At 44.4% G+C, this 20282-nt stretch overlaps 1 protein-coding gene across 3 annotated transcripts; it reads right to left on the bottom strand.

The window, feature by feature from the left end:
• Window positions 1–12: 12 nt before the first annotated feature.
• ZNF598 (zinc finger protein 598, E3 ubiquitin ligase) lies at window positions 13–18828 on the bottom strand. 3 transcript variants are annotated; one of them, XM_075058866.1, is made up of 14 exons: window positions 18583–18827; window positions 14753–14865; window positions 13192–13321; window positions 10727–10938; window positions 9941–10158; window positions 9097–9214; window positions 7273–7454; window positions 5933–6005; window positions 4527–5290; window positions 3416–3551; window positions 2435–2579; window positions 2071–2314; window positions 1435–1488; window positions 13–142 (listed from the first exon to the last, which is right to left on the bottom strand). In XM_075058866.1, the coding sequence occupies exons 1-14, from the start codon at window positions 18766–18768 to the stop codon at window positions 135–137; spliced, it is 2583 nt and encodes an 860-aa protein (XP_074914967.1). In that variant the 5' UTR covers window positions 18769–18827; the 3' UTR covers window positions 13–134. The 3 variants fall into 3 exon arrangements, with proteins under 3 accessions (XP_074914967.1, XP_074914966.1, XP_074914965.1); XM_075058865.1 differs by having other exon boundaries at window positions 13–2314; window positions 5933–6002; window positions 18583–18828; XM_075058864.1 differs by having other exon boundaries at window positions 13–2314; window positions 18583–18826.
• Window positions 18829–20282: the final 1454 nt, after the last annotated feature.

Raw genomic sequence — 20282 nt, 5'->3', positions numbered from 1 at the left:
ATAGAAGCGGCCTGAAAAAAATTTGGTAATACTTTATTTAATCAGGTGAGCACAAGGAACAAGGAAACTGCATCATCAGGCCAAAGAGATCGATCACCTCGAGGAAACTTACAGCAGCACCCGCCCGGTGGGAACTACGTATCTGCTAACACAGAAGAAATTAACTGAGAATCAAGGGAAGACTTAAGATACTCCTGCAGAGAATATGCATTTTATTTCCCCTGAACTTAACAAACCAAAGGAAGAGACAGGGGGAAGAGCTGACACCGCAGATCAGTTGCTGACTAGAAGTGCTGGGGGCAGCTGGCATCAAACCGAAGCGCCGCTGCAGTCGGTCATGTCGTGGTAGTGTCGCGGGCGTTGCACCCCGCTCTGCTCGAGAGGAACCCGACTCGAAGCAGGAACACGGAAGCGTTACTACTTGTCACGTAGTCATGCATTTTATAAACAGCCATGCAGCCAAATAATCCCCATCCCCATTTCAGGGCGTGCAGCCTGGCCCCTGTGCTGAATACAACACATTCAGGTATTCAAAACAGTCTTAATTAGTCAGAAAAGGAACCAAAAGCACTTTGCAGCCTGACAGCAAGCAAAAATAAAAAGTGTAAGGCAAGGAAAACTTTCTGTAGCCAGGACTAGCTCTTCAGTGATACTCTGAGCTCAATTTCATCATAGAAATGATGCTTATATAAAAGCAGTGTTTTGTCACTAAAAATTACATAAATTAATTTCAACTAATTTTCCTACACGTTAAAAATAACTAAACCTGGTCTGCCAGGATGGGAGAGAATCAGACACTGAATTACAGCCATGAAAGTGCACTGCAGGGAGGACTCTTGTCACTCCATCACGTCACAGCTGCTGCTGGAGGAGTTACTTCAAACGACGAATAGATTCCCCTCTTGTCTCTGAGAGGTGGAATTTAGAGATGCCAAGCAACATAAGCAAAGCTACTTCAGACTGGTATCACCAAGGGAGGTGCAGGATGTAAACGCTCCGTACAGTCTGAACAAATTATTCTTGTTAGTGCAGACCACTGTAAACAGATAAATGCACTTAAAGGCACTGCAGATAAACATGGTCAGTGATCAGCAGCATTTAATGTCCCCATTTGCTGTTGTCTGGAGCTACCACCGTTAATACATCCAAGAAATTAGAAACATGGCAGTCATTAAATAAAATTACTGTGAAGTGTGCTTTACAGAAAGTAAAGCCTTAATGTTATTATTCTACATGCAGTGCTACAAAATAAGTTTCTTTAAAGAACATGTTACATAAAAGGTCAGAGGCAACTTCAAATCTCATGTTCAACTAATCGCACAGATCAGTCCAATTCTTCAAGTAGTAGAACTAATTCCGTTTTCAGACAGGAATTTTCTTTGCTGTATGAGCAACCCATGTTTACAGACACACAGCTGTAATGGTCTTACTCACCAGTGAGTAGCATCTTTTCCTTTTCTGCACCTTTGTACCCCTGGCTACTGTGATCTTCATGGTCACAGAAATAGCACACAAAAAATCAGAATATTGTGAGGGAAGCCACTTCTGCTTCCATTTGTTTCAGTGATTCATAATCTTCCCCCACCCCCCAAAAAAGAAAGAAAAAACCCAAACCAGATGCTTATTCCCCTATTGTGTCCCCTGTCAGTCTTCAGATCAGAAAGTATTTTCTCAGCTATTGCATGTTACAGGAGAAAGGTGGCCCCCTGCCTGCCCACCCTGCGATTTCAGCCTAATTCTACTCAGGCGTTTTGGAAGCTCAGACTTTGGATGTTAATTAGCTACGGCGCAGTCCAGTGATCCCTTTGCACAGTATTTATGAACAGCACTGAGAGGGCTCTCTAACAGTCACCCGCATATGACTACTCAACTGGCACTGGCCCTCAGCCACACTACACTGCCAAACCTCATTCCAAAAAGTGCATATTCATAGACAGACAGACTGTTTTATTGGTCTTCAGGAAAGCTAACTGATGATTCTGCTGATTGCTTGTAAGGAAGGGAACTCCTCATCCTCAATATGCAAAGCTTTATGGGTGACAACGTCCTGCTGAGTTAGTACTTGCTTACATGTTGGGCAGATACAGCAGTCGAGATCAGAGTTGGAGTCCGTCTGCCAAACGTTCTTTTTGTTCTTTTTGGATTTGTTTGAGCTTTGTTTTTCTTTGATTCTGAAATCGTTGTGAGCAGAAAGCAGTTCTTGTTGCTTAACGGTGTCCGGCAACAACACCAACAACTCGTTAAAAATTTTCTTGAAGTTATCTCCAAGCAGTTCTCGGCAACTTTTGTAATACTGTGCTGCAGAAATCAGACCCTTCAGTGAAAAGAGAATGGGAATAATTAGCAAAAAATATATAAATAAAAAAATCTCACTGGGATTCACTTTCTCCCAGAAAGGAAGGTTTCAGGAACCCAAAGGTTCTTGCCCACTCACCTGTCTGAATTGCCCAGAATGAGTTTTAAATTTATTGAACTTGGACTCATCACTTTGAAGAAATTCTTTAATAGATTGTATTAGCTGAATGTTCCTTTGCTGAAAGTTTTCAGGTATCAAGTATGATCCGTGACAGGATTTTGGCCTGCATTTGAAAAAAGACGTGACTTTGACATTGCTTTGTGTTACACAAAGATGCTGCAGGAGATACATTGTATGGCTGTTCTCTTCTATAGGAAGCACTCCCTTCCTCCACTCAACTACCTGTGCAATTACTATAAGCAGCATATAGCTATCTTGAGAGGATGACGAAATGTATCCTGTGGGACTATGGTATCAGATTCCAGCTTTACCTAGACAGAATATTTAAAATCAAGTTTAACACAGTCTTGACTAGCCATTTTGTAAGCCAGGTTTACTAAAAAGATGTCAGCAACAAAGACCACAACACAAATAAAACTGAACAGATTAATACAGATGTCTGTATTAAACTTTCACAAATTTTCCCCTCCCCTTTTCCTGTAAACTCATCTCTCCAGCCCAGAAGGGCCCCATCCAGACACCAGCTACTGGAAAGATCAGAGCAGTGAAGCCATTCAGAGGTCACCAAGGAAAACATGCTTCAGCACGTTGCTTCTGCGACTCAGACAGAATCAATGGAAAGGTTAAGATATATGTTGAAGCTGCAGATTACCAAATAAATCTAAAAAAGACAAAAAAGTCTGAGCTGCCACACGGCGCAGGTTTTAATTTCTTCAGACTTGAATCCACGCAACACTTGTGCTTTCTTTTACACAGCTCTCCTGAATCCAGCCCACAACGGCCACGGGACTCCCCAACGGGAATCATTACGTGGCTGGCCTCTGCGGCAGCACCTGTTTAGAATAATCCCTTCAGAGTATTTCCTGTTGTTTAAAGCCCATATGACATAACTGAGATGTAATGTGTAAAGTTTCTCTAACTCAGAGAACTTTTACTTACTCTTTCAAAGATGTAGTGACAGGTTCAGAGATCTTGGTGGATGGAATAACAGCAAAACCTGGAGGGGGTTTACTAACAGGCACCGACAGTCCCGGAGGTGGAGGAGGACTCTTTAATAGCACCACAGTATTAAAGCCTAAATAAAAGCAGAGAACAGGCAGGAATTTAGAGCACTTATCTGTGGCACCCACATACCACCATCTAAAATAAACACCAGTGGTCTAACATACTCTCCAGAAGCACTAAGAAGTAAGAGTCAGCAGTGCAGACATCACTGTATTGGAAAATGCCTAAAAATTAGAGAGGTGGAAATCTGTTGCCTTAACAGTCAGGTCAAGGAGCACTTCATAGTGGCTGATGTTACTCTACAGAGAAAATGCTTTAATTATTAATTTACTTTTTCAGTAGAAAATAATTTTAAAAACACACTCAAACTCATGATGAAAAACACTTTTACATTATTGAAGTGAACAGAAATTACTCCAGAAGCCACAACACTAGGCAGAGCAGCACAGAACAAAAACAGCTATGCAAGCGTCTCCTGATGTGATGCTACTTTCATTAAAACCACTGTAAGTTGCATTTGTTGCTGTTACTCCAGTTTTACAAGACTATGGCACCACTAAAAGCAAGGGCATTAAACCTCTGCAAACACAGATTGAAAGTGACCAAGCAAGCCAACCTGCTTGGCAAGTACCAGCAGGCACAGGTCACAGCTAAAGAGAGATTTCTTTTGCCCACAGGGGCTTCCAAACAAGATCTTAAAGCACAAAAGGACAGATATGTGTCAGCTATGACTCACCAGAAAAGCAGTGACAGGTAAAGACTGGGCTGCTCATCTGTGAGCCACCCCCAGAGAGCAGACACCTGCAGCTGCATGGAGCAGAGGTATCCCAACATTGCCACCGCTTCAACTGCGATTCACCAAGGACTTTCAAGCCCATCTATGTCACCCAGACTGCCTTTTTAAACTTCAAAGCCTAACCTAGCACCTGGTGGCAAATCTGCTCCTCACATGACAGCCAGAAGGAGCAGTTTATACATCTCATCCATGCGCCACGTTTCTCTAAGCTACCTCCAAGCAATGCTGGCCGTGCCCTGCAGTACTTACCTGGTGGTGGGGGCATTCTAGCTGATCCTGAGCTCCCAAGAGCTGGGAAGTCTTCCTGAGGTAAAGGGCATTTGTTAGTCACTGTGGGCTTTTTAAGGCCAGGGGGCTCTTTGGGTGTACTACAGATCGCTAATGATTTTTCCAAATGACCATTCATGACAGCTGCGGATCTGTCAGGGGTGTGAAGAGCAGAAGATGCATTTGAAGTCTGCTCTGCTTCTGGCAGCTTTTCAGTCAATGACCTGGGAAATGATGTCTCCTGTAACAGGTGTGGGGACGATGGTCTCTGCTTCTCAATCCCCATCTTCTTTTTCTTGCTCACTTTCGTAAAAGTTTGTGAGGTAGAAGCTGCCAGCAAGGACGATACGTCAAACATTGTTGGTGTGCTTCTGATCTCCTGGGTTGTCAAGCCACTACTGTTGTCTTCATCATCTGACTGAGAGAGTTTATTGCTCTTCTTACTTCCTTTAGTGCTATTCAAGGAGGATGGTTTTTTGGCTATCTGGTTTACACAGGGGTTGCTAATGGCTTTGACTACATTTTTACTGGAACCATTGTTCCATGCAGATGTGATGTTAGTTACTGTTTTATTGTTAGGCCTCATTTTGGACACCAGAGCTGGAAAATCCTCCTCTTGAAAAGCTGTTTTCTTTGCAGTCGCCGTATATGTCAAAGACATCCCAGAAGAGATGGTGGGTGCTGCAGAGGATGACAAGCTTGGGAAATCTTCTTCTTTAAGCTTAACTGCTGCTAGCTGGGCAGAGCTGTAAGAAAAGGAAAAGTAAACCCCATTACAACAGTGCTGCAGAGGCAGCACAACTCCCAACAGGCCGAACAAGCTCCGCACCTGTCTGCAGTCTTCCCCAAACTATCACTTAGGGTGGCACAACTGACCCAACTGTTAACGGGATGCAAGTGCACTCAGGCTCGTAAACTGTGTCTGGAATGAGTCTCCTCAAAGAAGCTACACTAGCCTTGCTGTGTTATCAGTACTGTCTTAGTACACCTCACCTTGACCAGAGCTGTACACACAGGTGCATTCAAGCTGCCACATCTTGCAAAGACACTATTCTAATCATCATCAATTTCAGGAGATGATGAATTTTAAAACTCACAGTATATAGCTCCTTCGAGATATGCTATCAAGTTAAAAATGGCTGGAATGGAGAATATTGAGAATGTCCCTGAAATTGCACCACCAAAAGATCAAGCCATGAACTGTAGCAACAACCGGTGCTGTTCATGCAGGTGACTAGCACAGAAACAGCTGGAGGTGGAAGGGGACCAGGGCAGGGAGGAAGCATGTGTAGTTTAAGTGATCTGTAAAATTATTTTCTCCAGAAATGCAGAACATAAGTAAGTTTCTAAATCTGCTTTCTCATTGCTGCAGCCTTGCAGAAACTTACCCTTGTAGAGGTCCCGCTGCTGAACCAATTGCTGGAAAGTCATCTTGGCTTAAAGCACCATTAGCAGCTGCTTCTTTTGGAGCATTGACAAAAAGAGCAAAGAAATGTTTTCAACTAAAATCCATTAATTTCAGAGTGAAAGCTATCAATGAACATGACTGCAGCATTAACAAGTCCTATTTTCAGCAGCTGATGATGTCATTAACTGTGACATTCCAAAAGGAGAATTTAAATTCATGCATCACTATTTCCTTCAATTAACTGCATTCACCATTATGTCATTGTATACCGGCTGCAGCCGGTATATGGGAAATTCATAATACTCAACATGAGCAAAACATTGGTCGATAAGTACTTTGTGAGGGAAGCCTCTGGAGACTGAGACGCCAATGCCCTCAGCTGTCTGCTCCGTGCTTCCACCAGAGTTTAGCACTCAACTGCCTGCACAGGGTCGGAATGTTCATCAGAGCCTCAGTGCTCCACCTGATGTATGCCAATGCTCCATTTCGAAAGCTGCTCCTCTGAGCAGTCCATCACCCCTCTGCTGCACAGATGCCCAAGCTGCTCAGCAATTAGTTCCTGGGCAGTCATTTTACATTGAAACATAACTCATTCCCAATTTAGATTTGCCTGAAAATCCAAATCCTGTGCTGTGGACTGCAGCAGTTCAGGGACAGATTGATAACAGCTTTGACACACATGCAGCAAAAGCTGGGCAGGCAGCTGGGGGAGATAACCTTGCCTGTCATCCCCAACTGAGCTGTACCCATTAAGCAAACAGAGCTCTCAGCAGCTCTCAGTTCATAATGAAAGCATATAATCTTTAAGTGAAAATCCTGTTGAAGGAACAATACAACAGTGGAAAATGGATTTGGAGCAACAGTAATATCAAAACACCACTGTATCGCATTTATTTGTCCCAAACTGGACCTGGGTCAAAACAGTTAAAGGTTTGCTTTCACCAGTTGCAAACTTTTACTGGGAATAACTTGTTCTCAAAAAAGGGGAAACTCAACTCAAGCATCACAATAAATCAGTTCTTGCATGCTAGCGTAGGAAACGGCACATTCTTAGATTATATTAATTTGGATGGAACATCACACACTGTTGTACGTTAACTGCATTTGATATTTCTACCCCGCTCCATTACACATGTAGCCTGCTGCAGGAATCCCAGCCTACTCGGACACACAAATCTGTGTTGCTGGATTAAGATTCTGCATAGCTCTATCCACATCTGCCAGCTTTTGAGAACAATGCATGGTGATTCCCACTTTTGCCAGGCTGATCTCCAGACCCATCATGCCTCCCTGCAGCTGCAGAATGTGTTCAACACTAACCTGTAGCATCGTTTGAAGACTTTGGCACACATTTGGAGCTGAGCACTTCAGAATCCCTCAGGTCCTCCTTTTTACCTCTACTGCTGCTGTCCTCTTTGTCTTCTACCCGTTTTTTCTCCTCTTGGCGTTTAGCTGCTACAGACGCCCTGACTGCTGCTGCAACATCTCTGTCTTCTTCCTCCCTACAGGACAAGGCAGATTTTCTTGGTCAAACAGTAAAGATTACCGAGGAGCTTTGTCTCACTCCAGCTCTCACCTCTCTGGTGTCAGCTCCGATGACTGTCCCTGATCTTGTGCTGCCAACTGCTGAGAAGGCTAAAACAAACCCACCACTCCAATAGGCCCTGGCGCCGGCTGGTGAGACAGGCAACATTCACCCCCTGGATTTGCAAATTCTACATGTGGTAGTAACAATCCAGGCCAGAAGAAACTGGGGTGAACTGGGAGAGACAGTACCAATGATGCATGGGGACACCTGTCTCTCCCATTCATTTTCAAACATATGAAATCATATTTGTAGGCCACAGTAATTCATTGAAACATGGTTTGTCATGAACTCTTAACACATGCACGATCCACATGCGACACCAACACATAAGTGTTTAGAGATGGACTTTTTCCCCCAGTGAAATCACCAGTAATGAACCAGCTGACCGTCCAGCGAGAAAAAGAAGAAAAATAGATGTGCAGTATGTATAAAGCGCTCAGGTCTTGTGTGGATGAAGAGACATATAAATGCAAAATTTCATTTCAATACTTAACCCTCTTCTTTTTCCAAAGCACTCAGTCTGGCCACACAGAGATCTGTTAGTTCAATGAAAAGCATGGTCCTTAGAATAGGAACTTCATGATTACCCAGACCAAAAAGTCCATTAAACCTGCAAACACTTGTCACTTACTTCAGAAAATCCTATTTAGAAAAGTTAGCATAAAAACAGTTGCTGAAATTACTTTAGGATTCTGAGTATTTAACCCACAAGTTGAAGATCACATTGTTTGCTTCCTGTGTCAACTCCAGAGAGCTGAAACTTCTGTCCTGGTTTTGGCTGGCACAGAGTTAATTTTCTTTCTCATAGCTGGTATACTGTTATGTCTTGGGTTCAGTATGAGAACAAAGTTGGTAACGCTGATGTTTTCAGTTGTTGCTGAGTAGTGTTTAGACTAAGTCAAGGATTTTTCAGCTTCTCATGCCCAGCCAGCAAGAAGGCTGGAGGGGCACAAGAAGTTGGGAGGGGACGCAGCCAGGACAGCTGACCAAACTGGCCAAAGGGGTATTCCATACCGTGTGATGTCACGCCCAGTATATAAACTGGGGTGAGTTGGCCTGGGGGGTGGATTGCTGTTCAGGAACTAACTGGGCATCAGTCAGCAAGTGGTGAGCAATAGCATTGCACATCACCTGTTTTGTATATTCCAATCCTTTTATTATTATTGCCATTTTATTATTATTATCATTATTAGTTTCATCCTTTCTGTTCTATTAAACTGTTCTTATCTCAACCCACGAGTTTTACCTTTTTCCTTTGAATTCTCTCCCCCATCCCACTGGAAGGGGTGGGGAGCGAGTGAGCGGCTGCATGGTGCTTAGTTGCTAGCTGGGGTTAAACCACGACAACTTCGCACAAAATAATGTCACTTTGACCAAGCATGTAGTCAGCACACAGGCTTAGACTGAAAGCTAGTTCTACTCTCAAGGATTCACTATGGAGGCTCCCAAATTTTGTACCCACTTCCTTCCTACTGGTCCACCAAAACATTGTTAATTGGTAAGTAAAAAACAACACTAAGCAGCAATAAAAAGCCACAAAATGTTGTGCTACTCACCTCTTGTATCTCCAGCTGCCTCTTCTGTTTTGCTGACTTCCTCGGCCGCCCAATCTGCCTGACCTCCCTTGCCTGTTATACCTGTCAACTTCTTCATAGTCCTCTCCACCTATAACACCTAAACAGGAGGGATGGTTGATCACTCTCAAAGTTATTTCTCTAATCCAGGCATCACACTTTGCCTGAAAAAAGCGAAAATATACTGGTACAAACAAACCTATCTTGACTTCTTTCTGATGATTAAGTAGTCTATATAACCTTCAGGACTGCTACATTAAAATATATTTTGCAGTATATGGATTCCATGTATTGTAACCTGTGATGTGAGTTTTGAATAATTTTGGTTTTGTGCAGAGATCTCTCTACATACAGTTCCACACAGAAGAAAAGTTCTTATGTATGTCGATCTCTGCACTTCTAAGTGGATATGCTACTCTGGTCTCATGCTCCATCTTCATCACTACTTGGTATTAACTGTAATATGTGTCATTCATGTAATGACAAACTGGAGAAGAAAATCAGCAATTTTCCTAAAATTGCGTTACCATCATTAAATCCACACATGGTGAAAAAAATTGTTTAAAAAAATTCAGGTAGGAAGAGACTTCTGGATGTCATCTGCTCCATCCCCTCACTCAAAGCAAGGCCAGCTCTGAAACTACACAAGGGTGCCCAAGGCCCTGTCTGGTCAAGTTTTGGTGATCTTCAAGGACAAATTCTACAACCTCCCAGGGTCCTGTTCCAGGGCTTGCCTGATGGAAATGTTCACCAGATGTTCTTGAAAACCCTCAAAGCAGTAAAACCGAATATGTTTCTGTCCACCTCATCCCCCAACCACGCTTACCCTCACTCCTCCTCTGGTGCCTAGGAGCATAGTTGAACTGAAGGTCTATCTGTCGGTTCTGCCTGGCCTCTGCCCTGTTCTTGCTGTGGCAGGCTGTTTTGTGCGCTTTATAATCTATTTCTGTGCGGAAAGCGTGGGTAAACTGTTCTGTGCTGCACCGTCCCTCTTCACAAAGGAAGTGCTTTTCGCGGAAGTGTTCACGAAGGTATTCATAATCACTGGAAAGAGAAAAGAAGCTGAGCTGCAACCTTCCCAACATATTTTTTCTAATGGTATATGGCTAGTCTTACAAGACGAAGACAAGCCTAGGCAGTTGGTTCTTTCTTTATCCCCAGGTAAGCTTTCCAGCTGAAACCACTTGCATACAGTCAACATAGACCTTAATGCATGATCCCAGATGTTAAACTAAACCTACTGGCTGATAATCATCACATTCAGCTGTACCCAAGGCATGTATTTCAGAAAAGAAAATTTACTTCTATCTGCTTTGCACATGAACTTTGGAGCATTAGAGTTAACACACCAGACAGCTGCAGACATCTGCTGTCATGCTGCAAAATGTAACTTTTGATGTTTAAAATTAATGAGGAAAACTTTAAAACATGAACTACACAAAAAGTCATTACTTTGGGTATTGGTTTGAGGAACAAAAGAGACTGCAGCCAACCTGCTCACATTCTTGCCCTCTGTCTTCAAGCTCTACTTTCCCCAAAATTCAAAGCAGACCCAAGCAATTTTTCCTCAAGATTTAAGCTACCGAAAGACGAATAAACTGCTTGCACAAACCTGTAGTATTCCTGAGCACCATCAGAGTCACAGAAATGACAAAAATAATGATCTCGTCTTAGGTGTTTCAGTAACTCATCATTATCCAAATAACGCTCGTCACAAAATTTACACAGGGGATGCCCACGATGAGAGGTGTCATCTGGATCTCCATGGATTCGATGACGGGCGAGGTCTTTACGAGAATACCATTTCCGTTCATAAGTAAAAATCTGAAGAAATATATATATATGTATTACTTCTTGTGAACAGAGAACAAAATGGAATAAGCCGGGTTGCGCACAACTTGTTAATTTGTAGGAGTGAAAGATTTGCTTCAGAAAAATGCAATCTGACAACCAACACCTAAAATTTTCAGTGAATAGGAAACAAAATTCAAGCAATAGATCCAAATTAAGTCTAACTTGCATTCCACTGAGTTTGAACATTGGAAACAGATATAATTCACCTTTTTCCCTTTCACTTTTTTTTGGTGTATTAACATAAAGCAACAAACTTTAAATTATAATCTCTGCTGGGGAAAAAATCCTAAATATGTATTTATGAACATACATTATTTTGCATACTCAAACTAAAAAAACCTGTAAACCAGAAGTGAGCTGGTTTACTTTCCTCAGATCACAACCACCCCAAGATAGCTACATACAAAGGATACAGTTCAGTTAACAAATTTTGTATTATAAGCCAATCTTCTGTCCCTACTAACACACAAGCTATTTTGGTAGTAAGGGTTCTGAAGATGCCAAAAAGATCAACACAGCCTTGAGAACAGAATATCCTTTATTTCTCGCCTAGATAAGGACTGTTAACTTGTTCTGGGAAAAGGTTCATTTGGCTTAGCTAGGGTTGACGGACTGAAGCTTCTGCAAGTTTAAGAACTTCTTTTCGGTGGGTACTAATAATATGGAACTTTTTTCTGAAAAAAAACCCCAACCTTGCAATATTCTGAAATTAAAAGCCAGTAAGCTCTAATATTGTCTCTCCCAGAGAATTCACAAAGAATAACAAACAAGTTCCCTCAGTGCTGGCTACTTAAGCTGACCATGGAAACACCTCTTCACCAGAGCTCAAAGGACACTGCAACTGAAAGCAGCAGTCCTGCCCTCCCCTGACCACTTCCCTTGAATTAGCTTTAGTGATTGCACGACCACAGGAAAGAGTCAAATCAGTTCACCAAAAGCTAACCCTGCAACCCCCCTCCACATATCAACATTCATTCAGGTCAACCTGATCACTTCTGGATCCTGTCCCCTTCAGCAGTAAACTCCAGTTCATTTGGCATAAACTAACTGTGGCACCACAGGATAAATGCACTTCTCCGATTTGATATTTAATTGGTTTCAGAGAAAACAAACACACATACAAAACCATGTGTAATGACTCCTAAAAATGTGCGTTCATGCATTAAATTCCCTCCTACAACAATAAGGAATGCTGACAACTATTAGACACAGAGGTCCTAGAATTCATTTAACAGTAGCTGCCAATTTTGACGAACACGTAACTCACAAATACAAAAACCACTCTAGCTCCAGTGAAAGGTGGAATTCTGACTTTCAGACTGTGAAAAAGCATTGCCTAACTGACATAACACCAGCCCTTCTACATGAAATTTGGGTGGGATTAAAAAAAAATAAGAAAGGATGATGATGGTGCTGGTAAGATGAGTAGTTTTAAGGCTCAATACACATCACCTTTTCAGACACAGACAACTCAGCTTTCCAGTAACTGTTTTATCTTTAGCAGCTTGTAAAATACATTTTAAAACAGCCTCTGGTCACGTTCTATGTGTGTACATCAAACACAGTGGACCTCAACTGCAGGCAACAGTGAGTTTCATTTTCCAATCAAGTCAACAAGATACAGGAAATTTGCTCTGAACAAATAAACAAGATAATGAAATACAATTATATTTCATTAAACCAGCAAGATGGATTCTCATCCTGTACATGATCCAACTGTAAATGCTACGTTGACGCTGATCTGAGAAATAAATCCATCACTCCATGATGTGTTTTGCTTTCTGAACTGACACCAAATATTTTCTTAAGTTACAGTTTTAGCTCATAACGTCATACATGTGTAAGTCTTAACAGACATCAAATCTACTGGTACTGTTGTAACAAAGTCTGCCCACAACTCAGGATTAACTTTCTATCAGACAGTTAGGGTTTGGTGTTTACACACATTGTGGCAGAGGAGCTAACATCAGAAGGTTATTAATATGGTTGGGTTTAATTTAAAATATAAACCACTGAGAACCTCTAGGCCTTCTTCATTAATGAGTTTATGGAAGACAGACTTAAAGCAACTGGCCTCACTGCAGGCAGACAGACAGAGGAAACTTAAAAAAATAAATAGGTGCTGTTCAGCCACTCCCTTCTTCCCACCTCCCCAAGTATTCTTACAGGTCATATAAGGGAGCACCTCTCCTTCCCAGACGTTAAAACATAGAACTAGCTCACCTTTAAGTGTTTAACACAGAGTTTGCAACAAAAGAGTTCATGCTGCTTCCTCATGTGCTGTTCCAGATCTGCAAAGGTGTTGAATGGCTTCACATCTGGACACAAAGAGCATTCATGCTGCAGCAGCTTCCTAAGGGACAAGAAAGATTTCCTAAAAATTAGTTGATTCCCTCTCAGCTGCCTAATACCTTTATCGAAAAACAAATGTTCTGTCAGTGGCAGAAGGCTGCATTTTTATAGCTCTCCCAGCAATTTTGTAATAAGGTTGGCGTCCTGCTTATTCCAAGAATACTTTGTCATATGTCAGGAACAGAACAGAAGCAAATTACACAGAGGCTTCAACTGTAAGAGAAGAGCTGAACAGTCACACTGTAGGTAATACACTGCCGCTATAAAATTTTGAGTGGACTGTAACACGTCCATGCAACACACCCCTTGCTTACTGAGGATTGAGCTGATATATGCAACATTCACACCCAATTTAATTACACTTTCTACTGTCAGAAACTGAAGAATACAGTGGGGAGAGATAAAGAATTGTAACAGAAAAGGAGGGGGGAAAAACTCAAACAAAAACCCCACAATGATTCCCAACAAGAGCTGAAGACAGAGCACTGGTCTCTGTGGGAGACCTCACTCCCTCGCACTTGATTGCTGCCCATGGAACTGTAATCTCAGCAACTCTCCAGAAATTGTATCATCAAAAGCAATTCCCAGACCTGGTGTATAATTCATCAGAACATGCTTCCAACTGATTCTGCTCACTAAACCCATTGCCCAGTTCCATAAATATGAAGTCATGCAAAATTATAAATGTATCAGAAAAGCTAGACTCTTAGCCCAAATCAGGCTGGATATAATGCACAATTCTCCAAGAAAAAGGTACCACTGCCTGCATGGTTTCATCTTTTTTCACTCTTCTTTCCTTTTAACTGCTTTTCATTATCTTAAAGCCTCCCAATTAAGCACGTTACAAAGAATATTTTTAGAACATGATGCTGATGCCACATTTTTTTTGCTCTCCATTGTTTTTTTACTTCACCCTTTTTCTCTCCCATTTAGAATTAAGATCTTTGTAGGCAGACAAGGTTGCTCTTCTCTTCATACAATGTTTGGTACAACTGGTTTTGATTAGTCCTTACACAGCACAGCAACAAATACAATTATAATAGTAATTCAGTTTTTACTAATTTCCACAGCAGCCATGCAAGGAATGAAAAGCGTTTCAGCAAGTTTCCTGTTGCTAAAGAAGTAAAAAGCAACTTTTATTGACAGAGCGACTCTCCTGTATTATGCATCAGTGAATCTAACACTCCAGCCTTGAGGAGTTGCTCCCTTTGCTGACTGTGGTACTGAGCATTCACGCCAACTGTGCGGCTCCAGCCTCTCGTCCTAGCAAAACCACCTGCACTGCACGGTGACTAATGTACACAGCACAGCAGCCACTCTATTCCCATGAAACAAAACCACTGTTCTACTAAAGCATGCATTTCCTGCCACGTAACGCAGATAAGAACATGCTACTTTAGGGATATGTTACAGAAAGGATTTCAGTACTTACCTGTACAGTGCATAAACATCTCCATCCGTAAAATAAATGTCATATTTTTTCTCATGCTGCAACTGGTTAAGCGCTATTGTTGAGAAAGACGTAAGCTTCCGTCCAAAGACAACCTGCAGGCAACACAAGAATCAGAGAGAGCACACTCAGGCTCCAGATAAATTCCTCATCACAAACTTTGTGAGGGAACTCGCCACAGCCTGAAGCTTGGACAACACTTGCAGAGCTTTGTGTCAGTCCCAGCTGCTCATCACCACCCCCCCAAACTGTGGTGCAAAGCCACTGTGAGTGCTCCTTATCAACTTCCAGCAAGTGAGCCAGCTTAGACGAAGGTGGATTGGACTAGCCTGGTCTTTGGATTTTGAACTAGATTAGGAAACTCTTTCACAGTATGTTTTGCTACCACAGCTGCGCTAAGAGTAAATAACTTCAACCAATTCAACCCCTTCTGCAGCGAATGTCTGTCAAGAGCCCTGCACTCAGCTCCCTCCTACCTCCTGTTAGGAGATCACACAGAAACCTACAGTCTGCAAGTGAAAAGTGACACTACTCAGAGTCAGACTGGGAAACCACGGTTTCTTCTTTTCTTAACTATCAGGAAAGTGAGAAATAAATGCTACATTACTTCCCAAATTATTTGTACCACCTACCCCTTCTAAGCGAACCTGCTTGCTCACAATTGCTCCCACTGACCTCCAAGCAGCCTGGGTCTCACACTGCAGCCATTTAAAATATTACATTCTTCTTCAGAAGCAGCCTACCACTGGTCTGCTCCAGCACACATTCCCAGTCTGGGAAGTGCTGGGGTAGCAGCAACATTTATGAAACAGCTGGAGTTACCTGCACCAGCTCAGAAAGGCTGAGACACAAACACAAGAGTCATCTTTCAGTTCTTACAGTAGCCATGTAAACCCAGAAATACTTAAAACCTTAATATAAGCATTCAATTATATAATATGCACATTGTTTAGTCTTGTTAAATCACTCCTCTACCCTTGTTGGGGTGAAATACCACGGAACAAGTCTTTTGAGTCTGGTTTTGTGGATTTTTTTTAAAGCTTTCTTTACAGTTGGGCTACTTTTAAATTAACCAAAATAAAAAATACACCCAACTTTCTGAAATATCAAACTTAAAATAAAGAGAACATAAATTAAGTTTGTTGCGTAAATGACAACTATGTCTAACTCCAATTATTTAAAAAATTTCTTTTCAGTGAAATTGTACTGACATTTCATTTCAGCCCAAAGTGAGTTTTAGAAGAGAGGAATGGATTGCTGAAAAGCAGGATTTTTCACACAAGTCCAACACAATTTCCTACAGCAGTTCCAACAACAATCGCACACACATATATAACAAGAACACTGACTGATCCGCTGAGCCTGATCCAAGTATATGTCAGGATTAGTTTACAGCTTGTCCTGTTTTCGGCTGGGATAGAGTTAATTTTCTTTCTCGTAGCTGGTATAGTGCCTTGGATTCAGAATGAGAAGAATGTTGATAACACACTGATGTTTTCAGTTGCTGCCAAGTAATGTTTAGACTAAGTCAAGGATTTTTCAGCTTCTCATGCCCAGCCAGCAAGAAGGCTGGAGGGGCACAAGAATTTGGGAGGGGACACAGCCAGGACAGCTGACCCAAACCGGCCAACAGGGACATGCCACACTGTGTGACTTCATGTCCAGTATATAAGCTGGGGGGAACTGGCCTGGGGGGATGGCTGCTCGAGAACTAACTAGGCATCAGTCAGCAAGTAGCGAGCAATTGCACTGTGCATTACTTGTTTTGTATATTCCAATCCTTTTATTATTATTGTCATTTTATTGTTATTATTATGATTATTAGTTTCTTCCTTTCTGTTCTATTAAACTGCTCTTATCTCAACCCACAAGTTTTACCTTTTTCCTTCGAATTCTCTCCCCCATCCCACTGGGTGGGGGGGAAGCGAGTAAGCGGCTGCGTGGTGCTTAGTTGCTGGCTGGAGTTAAACCACGACACAGGTCAACAAGTAATCCTTCCTAACTTCACTGCAACAATTATACATCACTGAAAGCACATATTACCATAACAAGTATATCCTGCTTTCTCCTCCGTCACATCCTGTGCTGCCACTCATCTTCATAGTTACATTTTGTTTGGACACGCTACAACACTTACCAGTTCAGTCTGCGCTACTCTGTACGACACCAGCTGAGATTTGGTAGTGTTGTACTTGCCCCTGCTAATGCCACACACGCTATGCAAATTAAGAGACCTGGTTTTAGGTCCTACATATACATTCAGTTCATTCAGCAGCAGTTTTGATGTGATTTATGCACCCCAATATCTTTTTTTCTTTACTTGGGATAGGTGGGTGAACAGACAGAACAGTATTACAGCACTTAAAGACAAGGGGGAAAAAAGAGGACAACCATTAAAAATGACCTCTCAGTTAATTATAATAAAAGGATCATTTTAAACAGTTAATAAAAGAGGGAGAAAGATGGCTGAATGAACCAAAGTTCAGGCCACATAATACAGCAATATTACAAAACTTAAAAGCTCTCGAGATTTAACAGTCCACCTGTGACCCTAAGACAAGCAGGTTTAAGGAGGAAGAGTAACATCACAGCTTGCTTCTTCCTAAGACAGGAGAAGCGGAGCAGCAGCTCCTCAGAGGATGACCAGAGATAAAATTACTTTCACAGAGTTTGTTTCTGTACACAGAAGCTACTCATGTGCCAGTAAGCTCTGTCTAAAAACCACATTGACCCTCCTGGCTGCCACAAAGTCTGAGCATCTTCAGCACGCAGCCCAAGATCTTCACTCCCTCCAACCATGTGAACAACATGACAAGCAGCCAACACTTTAGCTGGGGGGGGGGGTCTCTCCTTTCGCCAAGGGGAGAGCCCCCTCCCCCAATATATTTATCTTATTTCATTTACTAAACCATCTCAGTATATTTCACTCAGTGCTACCATCAATTGTCGTCTTCTTAAAGGGTTTGTTTTTCTCTGCATCAGTTCTGCAAAAACAAATTCACGCACAAGGATTTGTTTTCACAAACATCCTTGAACAACTTTTCTTCACGCGGCTCACTGCTCCACCGAATCCTCAGCTCCCTCCGCACAGCCGAGCCACAGCATCAGAGCGACTTCCCCCGAACCCCGCAACAGGGCCCTGCACTATCGCACCAGCAGAGCGTGAGGAAAACAGAAGTCTATCAGAAAAATTATAACCGAGGGGAAATTATTTTTTAAGCGTACGCCCAAGGGACAGCTCACGCTCACCGGAACCGGAGGCAAACGCAGCATGGTGTGCTGTAACGCAAGGCGTGAGCAAGCCCTGGAAGAATACAAAGTATGCTCTCCCACAAGCTTAAAACCAAGTCAGGAATTCGGCAGGACGATAAGGTCATCCGAGACCACGTAATACCGACTCCGCAGAGCAAGCCCCGCTGATTTAAAAAACAAAACCCCATTCCCTTTAAATCCCATTTTCTTCCTATTTTCTTTCCAACACGCCTCCCTTCTCCTCTGGACGTCAGCCACACCTCTGGGAGCGAAGCAGACGGCAGATAAACCCGGAAAGCTCCCGGCTGGGGGACAGTTTCCCCCACCCCCCACAGCTCCACTCAGCAGATTTCACGAGTTGCTCCGTGGCCCGGCTCCTGCCCCGGCCCACCCCGCGGCCTTCCCCTCCCACCCCGCGACCTGCTCCCCCACGGCAGCCGGCCCGAGCCCAGCCCCGGGCGAGGTTGTGGGCCGGGGGTGGTGGTGGTGATGGTGGTTGTGAGGGGGGGGGGGAAGAGGCCCGGCCCCGCCGGCTGCGAGGGAACCGGTCCCGGCCTCACCTGGCCCAGCTCCTCCCGGCACACCGCGCAGTACCGCACGCCGCACAGCGCCCGCATCCGCACCGAGCACCGGTAGCAGATGGGATGGTCGCAACGGCCCAGCGCTACCACTTCTAATTCCCCGCAGCACAGCACGCAAGACCCGTCCGGGGGACCCGCCGCCGAGCCGGAGGCCGAGGCGGCCATGGCGGCGCCGACCCGCCGCGGCCTAGGCCCCGCACCGCCTAGCAACCGCCCGCACCATCGAGAGGCGGCCTAGAGCGCCGCCCGGCCCGGCGAAGCGACTCTCCGCCCGCCTTCCGACCATAGAGAGCCGCCCTCACTGATCCCCGGCGCGGCGCCGGCCTGGCTGACCATCGAGTCTTCGCCTAGAGCGGCGCCTCACGCCCCGCCCCCCCACCGACCGCTAGAGCGCCACTCCTCCTGACGTCACCCCGCGTCCTCCAGCGCTCCACCATAGAGGAGCGGTCCTCCAGCGCTCGACCATAGAGGAGCAGCCCAGAGCGCCCCATCGCCCCCCACCGCGCTAGCCTTCCTCTCGTAGGCCCCCCCCGACCATGGAGAAGCGCTGCCCGGAGCGTCTCCGCGGTGGAGCCTCTCTAGCTGTCTCTCGCTGGTCTTCCCTGAGGCGGAGGCGGTCTGCGGGAGCCATTTGGCGACTCGTTGCCCGGTGGCGGCTGAACAGGCCCCGGGAGAGACCGAGTAGTGGCCGGGCGGCAGCGGTCTGCGCTGTGTCACCTCAGGGCCTGCCCCTGGGCAGCTGGAGCCCCTGTCTGTGGGGAGATGGAGGACCCCAGGCCTTTGCCCCAGCACCCCTGGCTGTGGGGAGACTGGGGACCCCAGGGCTGTTCCTGGCACCCTTGGGTGCTGCCCTGGGCCTTCGGCGGCGGACAGGGGGCTGTGAGGCAGCATGGCCCTGGCTCTTCCCCCTGGACAAGGTGTTTTGGCCACAGCGTGTGCGGTGGGGTTGGTGTCCCGCAGATGTGGCAACGTGGTGACCCATGGCGGGATGATGATTGAGGTGGGGGTTTTTTCAAGGCAAACAGCCCCACGATGGATGCATCGGACCTGCAGCTCTGCCTCTTGATCTGATTTTATAACGCAGGCGCCTGGTAGCCTGCGTAAATGAGGTGCGATTGGGGAAAAAAGCGTTAAGAAGTGTGCTTGAAACACTGTGGAAAATAGGGTATCGCATCCATTAGAACAGTACCACAAATGGGCTCTTGTTAGTGTCGGTACGTTAAGAGCGCAGTCTGTTAGAGAAATCTTTGTGTATGTGCTACAGGTCATGATTCATGCATTCAGTATCCCAGCGTGTGACAGCTGCCCGGGGTTTCAGAGCGAGTTGAGGTGAACTAGAGTTAATCGTCGATAACGCCTGGTTGGTTGGTGAAGAAATGTGTGTTCCCTCAGGGCTGATTTCGTGTTTTGAAGGCCTGTGTGTTGCAGGGGCTCGGAGGTGAGAATTGCAGCGCCTCAAACAGAAGAGGGTGCTACAGGAGCACGGAGAACAGCTTTAACGCGGGGCTCAGCAGCCATGTTCCTCTGGAAGTAAAGTAAAAAGCGTAGAAGCTTGTTTGGGGACAGCACAGAGGAAGAGGCAGAAACAGTTTTTCAAACTTTGGGCTCTCCCACACTTTTTTTCTCCCATATTCCCACTAAATGACCAAAGTGGGGTCACTTCCTGCATGTGAAAAACC

This window comes from Buteo buteo, chromosome 27, assembly GCF_964188355.1.
Source record: "Buteo buteo chromosome 27, bButBut1.hap1.1, whole genome shotgun sequence".
Classification (NCBI taxonomy): domain Eukaryota; kingdom Metazoa; phylum Chordata; class Aves; order Accipitriformes; family Accipitridae; genus Buteo; species Buteo buteo.
This window is presented reverse-complemented; position numbering and strand designations above follow the sequence as displayed.

Bases quoted from the DNA above. Each gene is read 5' to 3' on its own strand.
- ZNF598 (XM_075058864.1), bottom strand. From the start codon at position 18,768: ATGGCCGCCTCGGCCTCCGGCTCGGCGGCGGGTCCCCCGGACGGGTCT. The intron at 14,866-18,582 runs GTGAGGCCGGGA...TGTTGCCTGCAG, and splicing joins GCCGGGAGGAGCTGGGCCAG to GTTGTCTTTGGACGGAAGCT. The intron at 3,552-4,526 runs GTAAGTACTGCA...GCTTTTATTTAG, and splicing joins TAGAATGCCCCCACCACCAG to GCTTTAATACTGTGGTGCTA.